The sequence below is a fragment of the Mirounga angustirostris genome, unplaced genomic scaffold (genome assembly GCF_029215605.1).
Source record: "Mirounga angustirostris isolate CCGP_5_RB_7025 unplaced genomic scaffold, mMirAng1.0.hap1 SCAF_9, whole genome shotgun sequence".
Taxonomy (NCBI): Eukaryota; Metazoa; Chordata; class Mammalia; order Carnivora; family Phocidae; genus Mirounga; species Mirounga angustirostris.
This window is the reverse complement of record NW_026991717.1, coordinates 96,222,375-96,239,369: the sequence shown is the minus strand read 5'-3', so window position 1 is coordinate 96,239,369 and position 16,995 is coordinate 96,222,375. Positions and strand designations below refer to the sequence as shown.

At 50.7% G+C, this 16,995-nt stretch overlaps 1 protein-coding gene across 2 annotated transcripts in view; it reads left to right on the top strand.

The window, feature by feature from the left end:
- The window catches only part of VCPKMT (valosin containing protein lysine methyltransferase), a 95,847-nt gene extending 79,790 nt beyond the window's left edge, over positions 1 to 16,057 (top strand). The window contains exons 6-8 of one of the 2 annotated variants that reach the window (XM_064571016.1): positions 7,084 to 7,189; positions 10,196 to 10,236; positions 12,797 to 16,057. In XM_064571016.1, the coding sequence (XP_064427086.1) occupies positions 7,084 to 7,110 (27 nt within the window). In that variant the 3' untranslated portion in view covers positions 7,111 to 7,189; positions 10,196 to 10,236; positions 12,797 to 16,057. The remainder of the gene's footprint in view (positions 1 to 7,083; positions 7,190 to 10,195; positions 10,237 to 12,796) is intronic. The other variant, XM_064571014.1, reaches the window with a different exon arrangement.
- The last annotated feature ends 938 nt before the right edge of the window (positions 16,058 to 16,995 follow it).

The window sequence follows — 16,995 nt, the reverse complement described above, 5'->3', positions numbered from 1 at the left end:
CTGGGTGGCTCAGTCATTAAGCGTCTGCCTTCAGCTCAGGTCATGATCCCAGGGTCCTGGGATCGAGCCCTGCATTGGGCTCCCTGCTCGGCGGGAAGTCTGCTTCTCCCTCTCCCTCTGCCTCCCCACCCCCACCAACTTGTGCTCTCTCTTTCTCTCTCTCTCTCAAATAAATAAATAAAATCCTAAAAAAAAAAAAAAGGAAAGAAAAAACTGAGATTCAGAAAGGTTAGGCAACTTGTGTGGGATCGCTCAATTAAAAAGTAGAATTATAAGAGGCTCAGAGCATGTGAACAGTGATTATGAGAGTTTTCTTTTAAGCCTTTTTTTTGTGTTGTTGACATTGAGCTTTTTTTTTTTTTTTTTTTGACATTGAGCTATTTCTGTTTGTCTTTTATTGTTTGGTTGATTAAATCTTTTCTTCTTTCTCTCTCTCTCTCTCTTTTTTTTTTAAGAAGAGACCATGGGCCAGAATACCCTTCCCAGAGGCTATTTCATGTCTAGACATATTAAGGGGGCAGGAAGATAGGCAGGGGCTGTAGCCATTGCTGACCCGGGATGCTCCTGAGTTAGTTACACCTCATCACGATCTGCCTGGGCTTCTTTTGCTGGGGTTCTGCTCCTTCCCCAGTAAATGTGGACCAGTGGGGCTGTCAGTCACCGTACCCACCCCCTGCACCCACTGGATCCGAGCCCCCATTGGTCTCCCATTCACCCTGACAGCCAGTGATTGTCCCTATCCTCTGTGTCGCCTGTGAGGTCATGCCCTGTTTTGGTCCAGTGTTTGCTCCCTGAGAGTTAGGCCATGCAAACCTGCACAACCACAGCGTGGGGGTGCAACCATCACATGGGGGTATAAATGGAGCCAGACTGCCAAGATTCAAATTCCAGTTCTGCCAAGTAATAGCTCCGTGGCCTTGGGAAGGCCACTTATCTGTGTCTCGGATTCTTCATTTGTAATAGAGATGGTAATTGGACTAACTCGTAGGCTTTTTTTAAAAAAAATAGGGATTAAATAAGTTAACATTTGTAACCTACTGAGAACAGTGACAAGCTACTTACATATCGGATTTAAAAAGAAACCATCCTGATGCTCTAAGGCATATGACCCCAGTGAGGCTGGTATCCTTTCCTGGGATTGATTTTCATAAGTGGAGAGAGGAAGCTCTTTTTTCTATGGGGATTTCTAAATCGGGGCTTCTAATGGCCACGAGCCTCACCACATGACCACGGTATCTCTGCTGAAAGAGAATGAGGGCAACATGCAAAGACAAGCCGAGACCAGCAGATGGGAGAGCAGGAGAGAGCATCCTGGCAGGGTTGCATGGACCTTTCCTGTGAGCCCCACACTCCCTCCCTCACCTCTGTAGCTGCCCAGGTACTCTTCCAGCCGCAGGAGCCAGCCACCTCCTCTCTTCTTTTTTGTTTATTTGGGTTTATTTTCTGTCCCTCCCAATCAGAACAGTCTTGGCTCTTCCAGGTGCCTGGGATCAGGGCTTGCAAATTCAAATGCCAATAGGAACCAGTAGGTCAAATGCGGAAAAATCACTTTTGATGGCTAAGCGTGTATCGAGAAATCTGTTCTACTGTAAGAAAAACAGCAGTGCAAGTGCAAGGTCAATGGCACCTGGCCCTGCGTGAGGGCTGTCACGGGGAGTTGGGGGTGTGGAGAACCGTTGGACCCGCACTCTGTCTAAATAGCGCGGTTCGTTTTGCCATGAGAGTCCAGGTGAGCAGTATCTTCTGATTATTTTGTCCTCCAAAAGAAGCCATAAATCTATAACTCTTCCAATCTGTAAATTCTGGATAGGATCGAATTTCTGACGATATTGTGCGACCTATCTGCAGATGAATGTGTCCCCAGGGTTCCAGTTTTCACCCTAGCAGCTCCGGTGCCAGGGTTTCCCTCAGGGTGGACGACCCAGGGAGTCTAAATAGAACCAGAGTCCTGGGACTCTGACCGAGGTCCTTCTGGATTCCCTTGCTCCACCCCGTATCAAAGCTGGCCTCTGTGCAAAGGGATTCCCCACTGTCTGGTGGACCAGTCCCCTCCTCACCAGTGTCCCCAAGCTTCTTTCTTCGGCTTCTTCCTTGCAGGCTGTATTTGTGTCTGTGTCTGAGGGGGAGAGGGACAGAGTGCTGGCAGAGGAAGTCTGCAGCCCCAAGCGAACCCACAGCGCTTGGATGTGCCTGGGGTTCCCAGGCCTACAGCGGGAACGTTAATGGCCACCCAGGCAAATAACAGAGTGGGAAGCTTTTTGGGGAGTCTCCGAGGGCAGAGCTGTGGTGGCAGCTGTCCCAGTCTATGCTTCTGTCTAGCTAAATCCCCAGCCCTGTCCTAGGGAAACCTCGGTGCCTAGAGAGGAAGGGGACTCAGCTACCTTCTTGTGGGAGCAGCAAGTAGGGATCTGGGGCTCTCCTTGGAAGGCTCTTTTCCCGTTCTCTTCTTCTGGGAAATAGGAGGAGAAGCTTCTTGTATGCTCTAGTTCTTGTTGGTGCACACGGAAACAGCCGAGAGAAAGGTCTCTGAGAAATGCTCCAGGAGTTTTGGAGATAAAGGTTGTTTCTATGTGAAAATGAAAAGAGATCCTCAGATCCCTTTCTGAATAAAATGAGATGAGAGATGAAGCAGAGGGGATCAGCAGGAAATGCCCGTTTCCCAATTTGGGGAACAGAAGACGGAGTCCAGGGGGCTCTCTTGGGGACAGCCTGCAGGGTCTTCCCTTGAGGACCCAGTACGGCTCTGTCCCAGGCACACACATTTGGACTCGATTCACCTGAAACAGGCCAAATATCCTCAGACGGTCTTTTACCAAGCTAAAGAGTTTCTGGGGTTCTAAAGGAAATCTGCGAATGCTGAGCCCGGAAGAGGGAGCTTAAGGCTTTGTCTGGAAGCCTCGAAGGTTTTGCCCTACTTTAGAATCAGCAGGTATAGTAGCACCTGGGTGGCAGGGCTGCTTCCCTGCTTCCTTTTCCCATCTTGATCTGTCGCAGGCCCTCACAGATAGCCTGACGCCAGTGGGTGCTCAACACCGCTGAACCCAAGTGGAATAAGACACACAGGAAACGAATGTATCCATCATCTGTTCATTCAACAAGTGCTTCAGTGCCTAGGCACCGTGCTATCAGAGTGGTTTTCTTGCGCAGGGCACTCCTCGAGTGATGCCACTCAGCACAGCACTGGATTTGTGGTCCTGTTTAACGGGGACAGGACTGCCGAACGCTGGCAAACCAGAAAATTGAAGAAAAGCCCAAGGGATAAAACCTCTTGTTGCTGCTGAGGACACAGCTTCACATGGGATGCAGGCACAAGTCAGGAAAGTTAAACCCATCTCCTGCCATGATTTCAGGGTGTTTGATGAGCCAGCCAACAATCTAGAATCTCAATTCCTTGACATTGGTTAACTCCAGCAATATTCCTCTGCTCTTTATCACAGTCATCCTTCCCCAGAGTCTCAGCCTGCTTTCTCCTTGAACTTCACCATCTTTTCCTCTAAGCACTGCCTTCTGCTCTCCCAGCTTTTTCTGCTTTTTGAGACTATACCAATCCCCATTCCTGGTCCTTTTGTTTCTCCCCCATAACTCCACCCAATATGAGTGCGAGGACAGCTGGATCATTGGGACTGTGCCCTCCAGCACGCTCAGTTCTATGCACTCCATCTCAGACCCCTACACATACCAGGGAAACCTCACTCACAGATCCCTGGTTGCCAATTTCAGCTGAGTCCTCAGATCCTTTAAGATGACTAGTGACACGTGGAAGGAGGGACCTGGATGGGGATGAAAAGATGAGAGGTGAAGTGGTGGGAGTCGGTGAGCTCAGCCACACATGGTGGCGGGGGGGAGGTGAGGGTGGCCAGCAATGCCAGGTGCTACAGAAGGGCCAGATAGAGTGACCACTGAGGAAAGGCTGTTGGATTAACCGTCAGGTCACTGATGACCTTTGGGGAGCTGAGAGCAGTGGAGAGCAGCTGGGAGATGAAGCAGTAGACACAAGAAGAGGCTCCTTTAAGGGAATTGGGCTGGAAAGGGAGGGCAGCGCTTAACACCCTGAATGCAAGTGCAGTTGAGAGTATTAGAGACAGACGTACCTGGACTGTGTGAGCTTGGGAATGTCACTGAACAACTCGAAGTCTCCCGTTTCCTCATCTCTAAATGGAGAAGACATCACCTGTTTCATTGGAGTGGCGTGAGGATTAGTCAGGGCACATAAATCTCTAGGCACCTGCCGCATAATAAGTACCTAAATCATTATCTTCCTCATAGTTGCAGGTTTGTGGGAAGAAGCCAGTAGAGAAGGGAAAATTAAAGATTCTGGAAGGGTGGTAATTGGCAGGGTGTGTCCTAGAGATGGGAGATAGGAGAGGGTGAGGGGAACCTCCTAAGGGAGGAGGGACCATTCTTCTGAGGCAAGAGGAAATGAAAGGACGGAGGAAGATGCAAATCAAACGTTGAGGTGTAAGGGGCTGGACGCTGTGGAGGTCCGTGTCAGAAGGTGTCTACCATGATCTGAGAATGACATAGCCCTTCTCAACCTTCAGTTCTCCAGGCTCCCTCTGCCATCTGACCAATTAACTGTTTGAAGAAAGTCATTATGTCCATAAATTGTTTTTATAGACTGAACGTCACTAGTTTTTCATGTGGTGTGGTTTCTGCATTCATACCATCCTCCTAAGGGATCCTGCCAGGATGTTAAAGTGTTAAAATGTGGACCCAGAGCTAAGCCTAAGCATTTCAGATATGGCCCGCCCTGTGACAAGCCCAGGGGGCTCCCAGCTCCCTCTCTAAACACTTGTGACTCTGCCAACACAGGAAAAGGTTGTTTGGGTTTCCAGCTGCTAATTCAGCTCTTGGTTCACACAGAGCTTGCAGTCAACGGAAATCTCTACGTCAGTTTCTCATACAAGACCATCAGAATGGGATTCCTTCGTCTTCCTTTTTTAAGTCTTTTTTCTTTCCTTTTAATCACAAAGTACAAAACTCTCCTTTTATTCCTTTAAGTTTTATCTTCATTTTGACCCATCCTTCTAGTCTTTCAGAGTCAGTCAGTTCCCCTGGCTCAGAGGAGGAAGTTACATTTCAGACCTGTCAGGTGACTTAGCCCCAGCTGCACAAAGAGTCTTTGTTGGTCACAGCCAGGCGCCTCTGACTACCCTGGAGACAGCCCAGGACTGCAAAGAGAGGCTCCTGGGTTTGAATGTCTGTGAGGATGTGCAGGAAGATGGGTGCTCCCCTGGGCCAAGGATGTATAAGACTTCTTTGGAGAAGTGGGCCCCACCCTGAGAACTTGAGACACAACTTTCAGAAAAGGTTCTGAGCAACATCTACTTTCAAGTCAAAACCACTCTGGGGAAATGAAACTAATTATACAGAAGGTCGATGCAAATACAGACCCTTCCTGATAGCAAACGGGGGTAGCTATTGGTGCTCAGTATACATTGAATGAATATAGAATGAATAAATGAGTCACCAAATGAATGTAACATAAAGGTGGATGATTTGGAAGCCCCCATTGATCTAGGCCATTGCAAACTTGGTGCAGCGGGGAGGAGGGTGGCCCCTGAGGTAGGGATAGTGGCTGCCCAAGGCACAGGGTGTCCAGAGGACATGGGTGTCCTGAGATCAAACAGCCACCCTCAAATCTTTGATCTTCTCCCAGGTCTTCTGCCATCTTGTTTTACTCTCCCTTGGGTATTTAATCCTTCCCTCTGTCCCCTCCTCCATCATTTTTCCTGGGAGGAGCTCGTGTAAAGATGAATTCGAAACAAAACAGCGAGTTTGAAAAGACAGCTCTTTCACAGCCTCCCATTCCCAAGAAAAATTAAATGTAAAACCAGTTCTCAGGAAGCTCCATGTGATTCAGATATCACTGCTTTCATCAGCTCAGAGTGCAAGGGAGAGGGGGAGCTGGGAAGAAACAAATGTGGTTGCTCTCACCTTGGAGAGGGGTAAACTGAGGCAGAGGCTCGGCTAGGACGTGGGAGGTGACGGGAACAAACAGAAGGCTGCCAGTATTCTGCCTGCAATTCCCCAAGCCCCAGCCCAGCTGAATCACACTGACTCCTTACCATCTTCCAGGAGCAGACGTGGGGATTTGGAAACCAGCCTCTTCAAAGACACAATGACAAGTGCAGGGAACAGGACCCCCAGCTTCGCTGGATTATGTTTTGCTAGTTCATGCGAAATAAACAGCCTTTTGAAACAATGTGTGTTAGAATTGTAAACTCCTTGGGGGCCAAGGATGGTGTCTTTTTCATCTCTGTGACCCTCCATGGCACTTAGATCAATTTCTTATACATAGTAGATGTGTAGTAAATATTTCATAAAATAATAATGATAATAAGTGCTTTTCTCACCTAGAATACTCAGGCCTATATTCCACTAATAGTTACTGAGCTCCTACAAAGTGCCAACCAGCATTCTAAGAGCTTTGCTAGTGTTACGCAGTGAGTGGGGGGCTGGGGTCCTTCCCTAAAGATAGTTTGTTCCAGGGTTGTGGATGACCTGCCAATGTGGTTCTAGTTCTCAGGAGCTGCAAAAAAGCTCTGGGATGGAACAACCTTGTACAGAATCCCACAGTTCACTCATTCATAAACGGGCCCTTCACATCAAATGGTAGTGAAATATATCAAGAAACACACCCTACTTTTATTTTTTCCCTAAGAAAGCTGCCACTGTCTAATCTCAGCTGAGACGGAGTCAGGTAGGAACAGGGCTCCTTTGCCTGCTCTCTGGCCTCCTGTGGTTCTAATGTCCTTGCTAGTCCAGGCGTCCTTGAGGAATTAAGATGGGACTGGAGGCCTTACTCCCTGCGGGCAGTGACCCCTGAATGTCAAAGACAGATAATGATGGGGAAGGTTTCCCCAGGTGGTCCCAGGTCATTCTCTTAGCTTTTATAACAGGAGGGTGTCTGTACCGATGTGTCTGGAGTAAATTATAAATTATTCTTTTCCCGTGGCCTCATCGGCACCACCAGCCGCGGGGCTGTTTCTGTGAGGGGTTTCACTGTGGCATGTCATAGGGTGACCCATACGGTAGAGACTCCTAACGTCCCCCAATCTCCATTTTACCATTCTTTTTTAGGAGCGGATCCCTCCAATATGGCGCTAGCATTCAGAGCAAAGGGCACCTTTCCAGCCTCCCTTGCTGGTTGCCTCTCCATGCCTGCTCCATGATGGAAGTGAAAGTGGTATGGGGGATGGGAGGGGAAGCTGGAGTGGGGGAGGGAGTAGCGGAATGCAGATGCCCCTGCTGGGGAAGGTGAGGAGGCAAGATAGGGAGATACTGGGTCCGAACAACTTCATGAAGCCTATGTCCAGATTTCATTCACATGAGAAAGAAACTATTCTATCTTGTTCAAACCATTTAGGGGTGGATGGTGGGGCTGTCAAAAGCTGAATCTCATTCTCTGGCACCTGGCTGGATAGGGCATGGGGCTGCTCGTCCCACTGATGGTTTGAAGGCTTCTGTAAGTGGAATGCTTACTCCAAGAATTATTTTCCAAGTCGTGGGCGGGGGATCCAGGTCACAGGGCTGATGCAGATCTGCTTGGGGTGGGCGTGGGGGTTCAGAACAGTCTCCGGAGGGATTCTCAAGGAAAGGGCCCTTGGGGAGAAAACCTCACTACGGTCTACAAATTCTGCAGGACCAGAGCAAGTCTCTCAGCCTCCTTTCCAAGGGTGTGTTTCAGGAAGCACAGTAGAGATGATTACATGGTTATGAGGGAGAGAGGCGAATGGTTTTAATAAGTAACGAGAAAACAGAAGGCAGCCTTTTCTAGACTCAAGCCTCTCCACCCAGCTTTCTCTGTTACTCTTTCCTCCTGCCTCTCTTTTCTCTCCTTTACCTGGAGAAACACATCTTTGGTGGCTAGAAATCAGTTTACACTTTGGCCAGCTAGCAGTCAAGTCTTTTTAAATTGAAAGCAATATAAATTCTGAATCAATGGACTTAAGGAAAAATGATTTATCAGTTCATAGAGCTGGGAAGTCCAGGGGCTTCACACGCAGTGGGGTTCGGGGGCCGGAACAGGGTCATTGGGTTTATCTCTCGGCTCCTCCCACCCAAGCAGTGGCAAGATGGCCACCAGGGGCCTTAGGACCACCTTGTTCGGGCTCAGCAAGCCCTGCAGAAAGCCAGAACTTCTTTCCCAATAGTCTCAGCAAAAATCCTGAAACTGACTCTTCTTTGATGGACTTAAGCCTGGGCCTGTCTCTGAATGCACTGCTGATGGGCAGGTGGATCGATGTGGCCTGGCCAGGACTAGGTCATGTGTCGGTCTTGAGCCTGAGGGCGGGAGGGGGGAATGGAGGGGGTGCTCACCAGAACCTCCTGCACAGTGAACAAGGGAGGGCCAGCGCTCCAAGAAAAATCAGGACAGTGCAGAGCAGCCAAAACAAAGCATTTAAATCTGTTACATCCAGGGGCACCTGGCTTTCATAAATCCTGCCTGGGAGGTGAACCTGGCTTACTAATTTCAGTGTTCTTCATTAGAGAGACCAACACATGGGAGAGACCCAGGAAGGGAGACTAGAAGGGGGAGGGAAAGATGGAGCCTGTACAGATAGGAGTTCGTTGTTCTCCAAGCTAAAAGCGAGAAGGGTTAAGCAAGGGAGATGCTAAGGAAGTGGCCATTAGCTGTACTGTGGGACAGGGGCTTCAGCACTAACTACGGAGAAGCATGTCTTCTGAAATCGTAATTGCTTGTTTGAAATCATGGCTCAGTCTCCCTGGACACAAGAGCTGGATGCAGAGAGCTAGGGTTGCGGATGAGGACCCTGCACTGTGTAGGCCCAAGGGGAACCCCAGCTCCCTGCAGATCCAGCCCAGTAAGATGTGCGGGTGGATCTCACGGCACTCAGCGGGGTGAGAAGCATGCTGTCAACCCCCTTGCCCCCCGAAAAAAGGACAGGAGGCCTCAAGGAAATGCCTAGATGACCCATGTCAAGGAAGATACCAGGCCTCACAGCCAGGCGTGTCCTGTCTGTGTCTGCAAGTTGCCCTAGCTCATATTTACAGATACGAGGACCAGAAAGGCAATTTCTGGCCCCTTCCCCGCAATTATCCCCATAGACATGACTAGTGAGCTCCGTGGGCTCTTTGCACGCCCCCCATTCTCCATCACTGTCACCTTATGGAGCAGGTGTTCTTGCCTGCACTGTGGGGGAGGAAGCTGAGACGTGGACCTGCAGTGTCGGGGGCCTCTTCATCCCTGGGACCACGCTTCCCCAAAGGAAAATGACCAAATCTGCCATCATGTCACCGGCACTGTGTTGGTCCTTGTGGGCGAGTGGGAAACGACCAGGGCAGCAGAACCCAGGCCTCTGCCAAGCTCTGCCGTCCAGGGAGCAGTGCTGCTGCCTCGGCTGGCTGCCTAGGGCTGGGGCAAGCCCCGGGTGCCCCTGCCCAGAAAGCGCACCTCCTTTTCCCTTCCCCCTGCCATCGTGGGTGCTTGGACACCCGTGGTTAGAAACTGGATTGGGAATTTTTTCTGCACTTTGGTGCTAAGAACTGAGGATCAGGACTCTGAGTTTATAGCACAGCCTCTTCTTACACCATTTCCTAAAATCCGTGAAGATTACAGTCCTCTCCCAGAAAAATCAGGACTGGGAACTTCTCCGGTCCAACCTGGAGCAGACATGATGCGTTCTCATGGAATAAACCAAAAACAATCCTTCTTTTTAAAATTCAAGACCAGGAGTCTCTCACCATTTAAACTGTACAGACTAATAGAATCTGGGCCACAGGGTTAAACATAACAAACAACATACAGTAACAAATGTTAAAATAGTATAATGCAAAAGCATCAGAAGCAGGACCAGAAATTTGCTGAGGCCTCCATTTAATTAATCCAAGTTGAACATATGGCTTTGGTTACACGTGGTTCCAGGCCAGAGGCATGAGAGCCAGCGTTCGTGGGAGAGCCAAGAGGATAAGCTGCCGATGCGATGTGGGCCATGGAGCAAGGGGGTGCCCCTCCCCACCCCCATCCTCTCACTTCACTCCTGCACTGGCCCCAGTCCCTTAACCCTGTCCTTGCAAGACTGTGGTCTTTTTCAAAGCGTGAATATTGTCTTATTCACTTTAGAATCAATGCTGTGCATGTGGAGAGAACGAATGAATGCTCAAACATAAATGAATGGAAGGAGGCAGAAGGGAAGGCCAGCTCTAACCAAGTAAACTTGCTCTTTCCTAGAAAATTCTTGACGTCCCTGGGCAGAGTTGGCTGAACAAAAGGTAATAAAGACTCTTGTGCTAATATTTACATTATTAGAAAAGGTGAGAAGATGAATCAAGGTCTTTTGACTGGAAGGAGCAGAGACTGACTAGGTTCCCTCCAGCATTGTGGGGTTTATTTTAAGGCCACACACAGATAAGAAGGTAAGGGCCACTGACCGAAGGACAGGTCTAATGGCAACCCAGGACAAGCCACACGGCTCACTTCCTGGGAGGAACAGGAGCAACAGAACCTATATGGAGCCTGACCGAGCCCTAGAGGTAGGTCAGGAACCAAGAGGTCTTTCAAGATCAAACACAGACACTTCAGCTCCTGGCCAGCCAAGCAGGCCTTGGCCTTCATGCTCCACCACTGCTCTTCTTGCTGCTTATTGAAGCTGCTGCTTCAGGACCCCAAATGTCTGCCTTCTCTGGGTCCTTTACCACCAAGGGTTCCCTCGAGGGTTTCCCTGTCCAGTTTGCCAAGAGAGAGGACCTCATGAGTGTAGTTGGGCTGAGCCCCACTGGCCGACCAATCAGCAAGTGGGCTGCTGCTTGGACCAGGACCACCAGCCCAGTGTGGTGAGGTCCCAGGCATGGCTCTGTGTGCGGGCAGAGGTTTTCTGTGGGGCTGAGAGCAGAGCAGGTGCCCTGCAGGCCAGAGCCCTCAGCCTCTGATCATAGACGTGTCGTGATTAAAATATGAGATGGGAGGGGAACAGATTACTTCGAGTTGTACACTTTTGACAGTCCTAGTGTGTTTCTGACAATCACAGAGATTTCTTGGACTCTGCAGAGTTAGTGAGCACATATCCCAGGTCCCCCTGATGTCATGTGTCTGCTCCACTTGGGTCAGAAAATCAACAATGGGTGTTGAGTGTGTATTCCAGCTGATGGTGGATTGGGCAGGACTACAGAGGAAGGGGAACATGAAGCCTTGACAAGAGATGATAAGTATGTGCCAATGATTTAATTACTCTATTAATGAGAGAATCTGCAGGGTAACAAAGCTGGTTTAAAATAGGATATGAGGGGCACCTGGGTGGCTCAGTCGTTAGGCCTTTCCTTTGGCTCGGGTTGTGATCCCAGGGTCCTGGGATGGAGCCTCGCATCGGGCTCCCTGCTCGGCGGGAAGCCTGCTTCTCCCTCTCCCACTCCCCCTGCTTGTGTTCCCTCTCTCGCTGTGTCTCTCTCTGTCAAATAAATAAATAAAATCTTTAAAAAATAAAAAAAAATAAAATAGGATATGAGAACAAAGATGTTGTGCACTCAAAAACCAAAAAGGAATGCTAAAGTCTGCAAAGTTTGATACAAAATTGGTTCATGTCCTACAGGGCAACAAAACCATAACCTTTGGGGTTATTTTTTTCTGTCAGATAGAAATCATTTGCATCTCTACTGAACAGAAAAGTCATTTACATTTTAACAGTTTCTACACAGTGTCATCTAATTTTACAGAGTTATGCATGCCTGGACTCCAATTAATAGTAAATATTAAGTCAAAGTTACCTTCCCTTAGAGAGCCAGAAGACCCCCCAGGGGAGCTTAAGACATCGCTTTAATATTGAAAGGCCTTTCTGCTCACCCTCCCTCCCCCTGCCGCCAAGTTTTAAAAATTCTTAACAGAAAAAAATCAACGACAGTTTGCTTCAATGGGTGTTTAAGAAGGGGAAACAACAGTGAGTGTGGGCAGCCTGACGCCCGGGGAGGCAGGGCACCGGGGTTCTCCACCGGGCTTGGCCGCTCACCAGCAGCGTGACTTCAGGTCTGATCTCACTGGACCTCAGTGTCCTCATCCATAAAATGGGGCTATTGGACCGCACACTTGGCAGGCCATTGGCCTAAAAGTCATTTTCCAAAATAAAAAACAGCACCCCCGCCCCGCCCCCCTTTGACCATACGAATCCTGAGCGAGGCAGCGGAAGGGGAAACAGCACAGCCGCAGTTCGCGCGCGAACCTTGGGGCGGGGAGAGGACCGTTTTGACCGCTCCCGGAAACCCCGCGCAGCCGCGTGGCCGTAGCCGCAGGCGGCTGCGGACAGACCCCGGCCGGCTGCCGCCCAGCGCGCGCCCCGCGGCTGACGGGCGGCGGTCGCACCCCCGGGTCGGCAGGCGGCGCTCGACGGCCCGCGGGTCCCGCCCCGCCCCCCGCGACCACCCGCCGCCTCGCGGGCGCCCGGCCCGAGTCCCGCGGGGCGACGCTCTCAGTGAGCCACCCCTGTTTGGGTAAACACACACTCTGCAGTTTCAGGCAACACTTGCCGGTTGCCATGGGCGTCTTCTGTTGTGACAGAAGCGGGGGCCCCGCGAATCCCCTGCTTGGGAGCTGCCGGCTGCGGATGTCGGTGTCTCCGCTGCTTCACCCCAGAAGGACGGGGGTGGGGTGGGGGGCTGTGCCCGCCGTTCCCACGGTCTTTCTCAGGCCCCCTGACCTTGGCTGAGCGCCAGGGGTTTTCACTCAGGCTTGAGCCCGGAGGCCTCCTTTCCCTGGCCAGGTGAGGTGAGAGGACTTTGGGGTGGGCCAGCGCCGTCCTCTTCGCCCCCCAGGGGCCACCTGAACACATCCTTCTGTCGTCTCCAGGGTAGATGGAACCGCCTGGTAGCCTCTGTCGGCGCCAGCTCAGACCAGACTCACTGACGACCAGGAAGGAACCGTGCAGGCATCGCAACAAGAGGAAGCAAGGAATCTGGAGAGGAAGAAGATGGCAAGGAGGTGTTTGGACCTGCGAGAGGGTTCTGAAGAAAATGCTAAGCGCTTGTCCAACCACTGCTCCTCAGTGGGGGAGAGGAGCGCTGTGGGTCTTTGGGGCGGGACAGTTCTTCCCGGCCTACTGAGGACAGGCGGGGCCGCACTGCAGGGGGGCTGGCATCCCTAGCTCCCCATGCACAAATGCCCAGAGCACCTCCCCATCTTTGGGACAACCCAAATGCCACCACTTCTGTCCAAATACTCCTGAGATTGAGGTGCCTCTTTAGGTTGAAAACCACTGCTGGATCATTTCTTAAAATATATTACAAAAAACATGAATTCGTTCCTTGAGATGTAGCCGCTGCGATATGAAGAGTTTCATGGTCAACATCATGCTGGGTTGGGGAAATGGTAGGTTAAAAACGGGGAACAGAATTTCTTTATGACAGGACTTCTCAGAACCTTTAGTATAGAAATGTGTGTTTTGAATGATCAAAATTCCCCAATCTAACTGACATTGGAATTCTTTCTCTTTGGGACTCACATTGGGGGGCCCACCTTGGATAACTCTTGGCTGTACTGTGTCCCCCAGAGCACCCCGTGGTGACTTCCACCATGTGCAGCAGAGGGGTGAGCCCTCAGAAGGCCCTTATATTTTGACTGAAGTGAACTGTGGCAAACCAGAATGTGTGAAACTCCCAGGAAGGAGGCCAGAGGACCCGGAAACCACTGCGAAGATGACCTCACAAAGAAACCAGTGTGGTGGGGCTCCTGGGGCGCTCACGGGGATGCGCCCTGCTTCTGAGAGGGAGCAGGCTGACAGGCGCCTTGGGCTTGCATGGTTCGGGGAAACTAAAATAGCCCCGGTGGTTGGAAGAGAAGTATGTGTGGATGAAATTATTCAAATGCTGACAGATGGATTTGAGGTCTCCTTCCTGCTGGCCTGGCAGCCTCTGTGTAGAAAGCCTTGCCTGGGAGATGGATCCTGGCAGCTCTGGTGAGATGCTGGAAATGTAAGCGCAGGCAGATAGAATGGCAGGGAGGCACAGTAAAGCCATAGCCACCAGGTGCTCAGGAGGGAAGTTGGAAGCCAGAACGTTCACGGAGCTGAGCTAGGAGCAGGACCGTTCTGTTGTGCAAAACACAGAGCAGTGTGTTCAGGTCGGAAGGATCGGGTTTCTCAAAATGGAAGCATGACCTGTGCATGCTGGAGCTTCAGGCTTTGCTCCAAGGTTGGGGGTGGGGGGCGCAGGGGGGACAGGGGGACAAAACCTGTTTATTTCCTTCCAGGAGGATGCCACCCAAACACACTCATTCCCCCCAGGGCAAGGGCAAGGGGCCAGGGCCAAGGGGATCTGCCGCTTCCTGTGGGAAACTGGGGGAGCTGCCCAGTGACTATCACTCCCAGCACCTCACCCACACTCTCCCTGGCTTGTAAATCAGTTTCTGCTTTCCAGGGGTGCTCTGGGCTAGTGAAACTTCTCTCTGAGCAGTTAGTTCTAAGCTGTTGGTTCTTAAAATTTTCCAGTTTCACTGGCCTGGTCGGTGACAAGATCACTTCTGCAAAGGAAGAAAAGAAAAGGAACGCGGTCCCCACTTCTGCAGGGCTGGTGGGCTCTGTGGATCCTGCCTCAGCCTGCAGGATGACCCAAAGTTGCTTTTTTTTTTTTTTTCCCCAGCCTGGCCAACTTTTTTGCTCACAGGTCACAGTCAAGCTTATTAAACTTGGATGACAGTAAACCAATGACTAACTGGATAATTTAAGCCACAAGTCAGGAGGCCTGGGTGGATCCCTCCTCTGGAATCTCCAGTGGCCTGTTCCATAGGCAAACACCGCTCGTTCTCCCCACAGCAGAAATGCTTCTGTGAATTTAAAACCCTCTGTGTGACCTCCACCTCTTCTTGAAATCACTTCTCCATTTGTCCATTGCTTCATGCCCCCACCGCACCGTCCCTGTTCACCCCAAGGAAGGAGGAAATCTAACCACACTCCCCCACACGGCTGCGTAGACAGGAACATGACAAAAGATTTCCAACTAAAACCAAAGTTACTCAGCAGAGCTTCCTGCCTGGCTGACGTGCTGGAGGACATAAGGTACCTCCCTCCCTCAGCTCTTTCTCTTTGCAACTTCTCTGCTTCAATCACTTGAGAGCCTCCCTACTTCGCTAGGAGGGTGGAGAACTTCAAAGCAGGCAAGCCCGCACCGAGAGGACCTGGGTTGCTTCAAAGTCGGCCTTCTCCAAGTCTGAAGCTCTTAGTGAATGCCTTGCCCCCGTTTCTGGAACATGAAGCGCTACGAAAGTTCCCAATGTCCCCAGAGCATTTCTGTGCTTCTCCCTCTAACCTCGGGCCCTCGGACCTCCACAGTGATACCTCCCCTGGACAGGGGCTTACACCTCTGTAGTGTCTCTGCCCTCCCCCCACCCCAGCCCCCAGCTCTGGCTGTCCCTGCTTCCTTCCACCTCTCAACCACTGTATCCTCCATCCCTGGTCCTGAGCCGCAGCGGCCTCCTATCCACTAGGAGACACGGGTGGAGGAGGGGCTGCAAGTGGGGGCTGGGGTGGGCGATCGGATTTTTGCATGCTATTCCACAGTAGGGGTTTGTGGTTATTTTAATTAAAAACATATTAATGTTCCCTCCAAGTCTCTGAGGACCTTTGATTCCAAGAAAGTATAGACCATGTGTAGCCCATAGCTCCATGCTGCTTGCCTTGTGTTGGCAGGCTGACTCTGACCCCTGCTTATAAGGACCCTAACAGGAGAAGAAGAGTGATTTGGATTTGTACTTGTTGGCAAGAATGTCTTTCACAAAACTATAAAACTTCTGAGGACAGATACTTTCTGACATTGAATTTCATGGTCTTGCCTGGAAAATAGTAAGTGTTCTTAGGCAATTTGTGTTTGTTGTATTACTATCATTACCTAAAAGAAGAAATTAGAAAAGAAAGAAACAACAGAGGGGCGCCTGGGTGGCTTAGTCGGTTTAGCATCTGACTCTTGATTTCGGCTCAGGTCGTGGTCTCAGGGTTGTGAGATCAAGCCCCTCGTCGGGCTCCATGCTGAGCAGGGAATCTGCTTGAGATTCTCCCTCTCCCTCTGCTCCCCCTGCCCCGCCCTCTCGCTCTCTCTAAAATAGATAAGCAAATCTTTTTTTTTTTTTTTTAAAAAGGAAACCACAGACCCAAAAGAGAGTCGCTTATGTTAAGCCCAACCCAAAATTTAGCACCTAAGCTTATTGAAGTTTCAGCCTTTCCCAGGAATGGATTTTAAACCAATCAGTCTGTAATTTCCGGATCAGCACCAGTGAGGGTGTCTGCCAAGCCCCCTGTCCTTAGCCCTAAGGGAAATTGACCTTGCCTGAATCAATCCTTTCTTTTCTTTCACTAATAATTCTTTGTCCCGCCCCTTTCCTGCCTATAAAAACCTTCCATGTCACACAGCTCCTCAGAGCACCCTCCTATTGGTTAGACGGGATGCTGCCTGACTCACAAATTGTGGAATAAAGCCAATTAGATCTTTAAATTTCCTTAGCTGAGCTTTGGTTCTTTAACAGGCTACATGCATGTTGGCAAATTGCATACATATCATCTACACCTCGAATCACCAGGAACTGATGCTACAAAACTCGTGTCTCATCTGTTACCTTATCATCTGGGTTTAGCAGACTAACACATAGCCCAAGCCAACCAGGAGACCTGCAGACTGATGAGGAAGGCATTGGAGACCAAGAAATCTGACAGAGTTCCAAACCACAATGCAAAGTAAAAAAGATGGGCATCCTGTGAAGCGGGCCCCAAGCCTCAGTCCTGCCCTGGATGTCACCATCTGCCTCAGGCCTCCCTGAGGGGCCTGGAAGATGCTCAGCCCGGAGCCTCTGCTGGGGCCGGGTTTATGGCCGGCCTGGCCCCAGGGCGGCTGAGGAAGTGCTGTGGGAGAGCTGAGGGAGGCAGACGGGCCACAAGGTGCTGGTGAGCACGGTGTGCACACCCATGGGGGACCGCAGGGAGCTGGCTGAGGACAGAGGAAGCCGCAGTGTGAACCACCCCTGCTGCAGAAGTGGCTTTTTCGTCCCCCTGATCCGTCAAACGC